Source organism: Thalassophryne amazonica, chromosome 7 (genome assembly GCF_902500255.1).
Source record: "Thalassophryne amazonica chromosome 7, fThaAma1.1, whole genome shotgun sequence".
Classification (NCBI taxonomy): Eukaryota; Metazoa; Chordata; class Actinopteri; order Batrachoidiformes; family Batrachoididae; genus Thalassophryne; species Thalassophryne amazonica.
In genome coordinates, this window is record NC_047109.1 from 54,801,426 (window position 1) to 54,806,465 (window position 5,040).

General features: G+C 40.7%; 1 protein-coding gene across 1 annotated transcript in view; it reads left to right on the forward strand.

The window, feature by feature from the left end:
* The window catches only part of rab11al (RAB11a, member RAS oncogene family, like), a 48,821-nt gene that overhangs the window by 20,870 nt on the left and 22,911 nt on the right, over nucleotides 1–5,040 (forward strand). Inside the window, exon 2 of the mRNA XM_034174216.1 lies at nucleotides 4,637–4,832. Coding sequence (XP_034030107.1) covers nucleotides 4,637–4,832 — 196 coding nt within the window. The remainder of the gene's footprint in view (nucleotides 1–4,636; nucleotides 4,833–5,040) is intronic.

Here is a 5,040-nt window from a genome sequence, read left to right on the forward strand (position 1 = left end):
CCGCCAGTCAGGTGAATTGAAGAATAGCCAGAATGGCAAAGACTCAGTCAGTGATCAGCTTCAAGGGTGAACAGAGAAGGTCTAAAGTTACCTGTCAGTACTTTAACAAACAGAAGGCGCCAATTCTATTTTCTTTGTACATTTTGCTGTTGGGGTCAATTATAGCCCAGCACAACCTGCCCTTGCATTGCTATGCACTTCCTCAGTCGACGTGATCTTGAGATGGCCATTCATGCTTTCATGAGCTCCAGGCTTGATTACTGTAATGCACTTTATACTGGCATTAATCAGTCTCCTCTTGCATGTCTCCAATTGGTACAGAATGCTGCTGCTCGTCTTCTATCAAACACTTTTAGATGTGAACATATTATACCTGTCCTGTATTCACTCCACTGGCTTCCAGTTCGTTTTAGAATTGATTTTAATGTTTGTTTTTAAAGCTATTATTGGCCTTGCACCCTCTTACCTGTCTGAAAGTTTAACTGTTCGCACTTATACTGTAGTAGGACATTACGGGCATCTGGCCAGCTTTACTTAGATGTTTCGAGGTCAAAATATAAACTCTGGTGTGATCGTCCTTTTGCTGTAGCTGGCCCCAGACTGTGGAACAAGCTACCTCTTGATTTACACACTATTCCTGACCTAGCACTTTTTAAATCCAAGATAAAGACTTATTTATTTAAGCTGGTTTTTAATGCCTATTGGGGAGGTGATGTGTTCTGTTTTCATGTGCTGTTTTAACTTTATTGTATGTGTGTCTTATTTTTAGTTTTGTGAATCTGTGTTTTTACTGTAAAGCACTTTGGACACCATCCGGCTGCTGTAAAGTGCTCTATAAATAAATGTTGGTTGGTTGATTGATTGATTGATTGATTGATTAAAGCCAAGCTATGGGTAAGATGCCCCTGCAAGCCCCATTATTGAGAAAAAAATGACATGCTGAAGAGGATACAATTTGCCAAAGAACACATTGACTGGCTTAAAGAGACATGGTGCAACATTTTGTGGACTGATGAAAGCAAGCTTGTTCTTTTTGGGTTTAGGGGCCGCAGACAGTTTGTCAGAAGAGCCCCAAAAACTGAAGTCAAGCCACATTATGCTGTGAAGGCAGTGAATCATGGTGGAGCAAACATCATGATATGGGGGTGTTTCTCATGGTGTTGGCTCTATCTATCCCATACCAGGGATCATGTATCAGTTTGAATTAGGGATGGGTATTGATAAGATTTTATCTATTGATTCCGCTTATCGATTCCCTTATCCATACCTCTTGTGAATTTTCTGTGTACTAAAAATAAGCTTTACAGGTTTTCTATGTCAACATTTTATTGAGTTTTAAAGTAGATAAATATAAAATTGGTCACTGGATCCTTAAACTCTACATGGTGGATCCTTGATCTCTGGACAAAAATAGAAATAAACAAAATCTGTAGTTTTTGTCAAAAGCATTTCGTTTCAGACATTATTGGCATGAATGTCTTTCCATGCATCTGAGCTGAGCTCTTGCAGCTGTGCTGCACATTAGGATGTAATTCATAAAGAATGCAGGAAGTCTCATTTTGGGAGGAAAAAAAAAGTTTGTCGATTGTAGTTTATTGTCTGTATTACAGCGTTTGGAAAGACATGTCATTTTATTTAAAGCGGCAATTCATTTTGAAGTTATTAATTCCAGCTGGACTCTGTCTCGGCAGAGAGCTGCGCTGTGTTTGAAGCTGTGCCAACGGAACGGAGGACGATTCTCGTTTCTTGACTGCAACAACACAAGAGCCACAGTTCTTGACTTTAATCCATGCAAAAGTGACTCACGAGTGACATATTTTAATGGCTTTGAGAGGGGTTAAGAAGTGGCCTTGCCACTTCTGAAGAGCAGTGCATCAAAGAGCCAACGAGCCAGTGGATTGAAGCACTGCTTCATTGGTTCACGCTTCAAAGTGGAATCACGCTTCAGAAGCAGTTGATTAGAGCTGCTGCAGGGTCTGTAATCAATGTAGAGAAATGATTATTTTCCCGACAAACACCCTCAAAAACAACAGCCACTCTAAAGGACCGATGAGGGAATTGTTAAGCAAAAAGGCTATTGATGTCTGCGGATCGAATCAATTCTTAACGATACCCGAAAAGAACCTGATACGCACCCAAGTTTGAATACATCAGAATACTTGAAGAGGTCATGTTGCCTTATGCCGAAGAGGAAATACCCTTGATATGGGTGTTTCAATAAGACAACAACCACAAACACACCAGGAAGTGAGCAGTATCTTGGTTCAAGAGCAACAAGATTAACGTTAAGGAGTGGCCAGCCTAATCCCAGGACCTAAATCCAAGAGAAAACTTGTGGACTGACATCAAAAATGCCATTTCTGAGACAGAACCAAGAATTGCAGAGGAATTGTGGAATGTAGTCTCATCGTCCTGGGCTGGAATACCTGTTCACGGGGGCCAGAAGTTGGTCGACTCCATGCGGCACAAATGTGAAGCAGTTCTCCGAAACAGTGGTTATGCAACTAAATATTAGTTAAGTGAATCTTCAGGCATTTTTCAAATTATACAGTAAATGTTTGAGTTTGTGTAGAAAAATACAGGCACTGATATTATAATTTTTTTTTTTTTTTGAACAGCTTAATATTAATTTTCCTTCACTTTCTGTAAAGTAATAACAAATTTTATAAACTTTTTTCTTCATGTTTTGATTTGGCATAGAATGTGCAATGTTCACAATGCATTTGTGTGTAGGGAAATAAAAGCTATTGTAAGGATTTTGAGCTTTAATCACTTTTTTAAACACACTGCTATTATTTTGACCACAACTGCATAAACAGACGAACACATCCGCACTGTCACTCACACTTTCAGTTGAGAGTCACCAACTCCCCTAATCTGGATGACTTTGGAACTGGGACGAAGCCTGAAATGACCATCCTTGCACTATGTGACACGTAGGCAATGTTACCAGTGTAGAGTTGTATCGTATAATGATGATGTGTCATACCTGTTGTGCAGTAGAATGCTGCTAACTTAACAAAGGGTTTGTGAATGGGTGTGTAGTGCTGCTATATTACTTGTCTGATTGCAAAGATCCAGGAAGTGGTTGCACAAAGTTCCCCTCCCAAGGGCTTTTGTGCAGGACAAATTTGAGAACATTAACTGTTTTTTGGCATTTAAAGGAGAAATGCATGTGGGGTGTTGTCACCTGAGGCTTCATACATTACCTTTTGAAGTTGTTGATTTTAATATTGTCTTACGGGATAGAGTATCATCTTTCTGCCTGAGCCAAACACAGCTGTATGCAGGTTTCTACCCATGTCTGTTACACCATAGCTGCATTAAGAAACCCAAAATGCACACAGAATGAGCAACGTTGCATCAGTGCAAGTGTGGACACAGTGATTCGTTTGTTAATGCAGTTTCAACATTCCACAGCTAGTTCCTGTTTCCTAACAGCAGGGTGGTGTGCTGTAAAGTGGGGTTGGTAAGTTCCTTTTGACAGACTGACTCACCTGACAGATGCGGAAGTAAATCTCAGAAAAAAGATCTGCCTGCTTCTTTCTCTTTTTTCCTGAGAAGAGCAGATTAGGAAACAAACCATTAAAGCTTTGCTGTTCATCATCATGGTTTAATGTAAAATCAAATTGAGATCATCCTGTAAATGTGTTTGTTGAATGAGCACGTAGATGTCAACAGCAAAATGGAGGCCTGAAGGAGAATGGAAGATTTAGTTGCTAGTTGGATACTAATTGGTGGCAGCACAACTGTCATTGGAGTTTTCATGACACATGCTTTGTTGTGGTATTAAGGGATGAACCCACCTGTCATGATTAGTATTACGACAGTAATTAGGACACAGTTTGCGAAACAAAACGTCCCCAGTGTGTCTGGAACCTGGCATTCATCTGGGCAGTTGGGTAGTCTGGAGGAACTGATCAAAGCTCTGGTCACGGCCTGATCAGTCACGATCAGACCGCGACCAGCGCTTGAAAAGTGTCGAGTCACAGAGCGCTTCATTCATTCACGACAGCGTTTACTGCTGCCATCAATCAAGTCATCAACATTCTGTTTGCGGTGAAAATGATCCGTCAAGATTAAAATGGAGGCAAAAATTCTGGCTTCAGAAAGTAAAAGTCCAACCACATATTTGTTCCATCTTCCTAATAAACGAGATGATTATAATCAGTTCAACTTTTCAGGCAGGTGGATGAGCTAATTATTGAGATCACCTGTTTTAGGTGCACAGGTAGAAGCAATAAATGTTAGGGCTTATACTTTCTGAAGCCGGAGTTTTCCACCTCTGGATAAAATTAAAATAAAATGTTAAATTACTCTGTTTATGACCCACACCACACCGTGCAGTACCGACCTGAACCACTGGGTGAAAACAGGGCTGTCGGCATACACAGTGTTTTTAATACGGCATACGCAGGCTAAATCATCAAGGTGTGGCAGCGCCTTAATGGTGGTTGGCAAGGCGGGGGGTAGGTAGTATGACATGTAGAGAGACCTACACATATGCATGACACATGCGCAGCATCTTAAGATTGACTGAAGTGCAACTTTTTGCAAGAACATAAGAGTTTAGCAATGTTACTGTGTGGATAAATATTTCACTTTCTTTGTGTGAAATGTCCTTTTGTCCCCATAGTGGTGCTGATCGGTGATTCGGGTGTAGGGAAGAGTAACCTGCTGTCCCGTTTCACCCGGAATGAGTTCAACCTGGAGAGTAAGAGCACCATTGGGGTGGAGTTTGCTACACGCAGCATCCAGGTAGAAGGAAAGACCATCAAAGCTCAAATCTGGGACACGGCTGGCCAAGAGCGATATCGAGCGATCACCTCCGCGTGAGTACAGTGTGGAATAAGGCTCCAACTAATGATTAATTTTGTAATTGATAAGTTGTTTGATCCATCAAATGTCAGAAAATTAATAATCAATTAATAGTTACAGCTTTAGTGTGGAATCAGCTTTTATCCTATTCAACCTGCTTCTCTTCATCATGACACACTATCTTTGTGTGTCTCATTTAAATACACTCACCAGAGACCATAT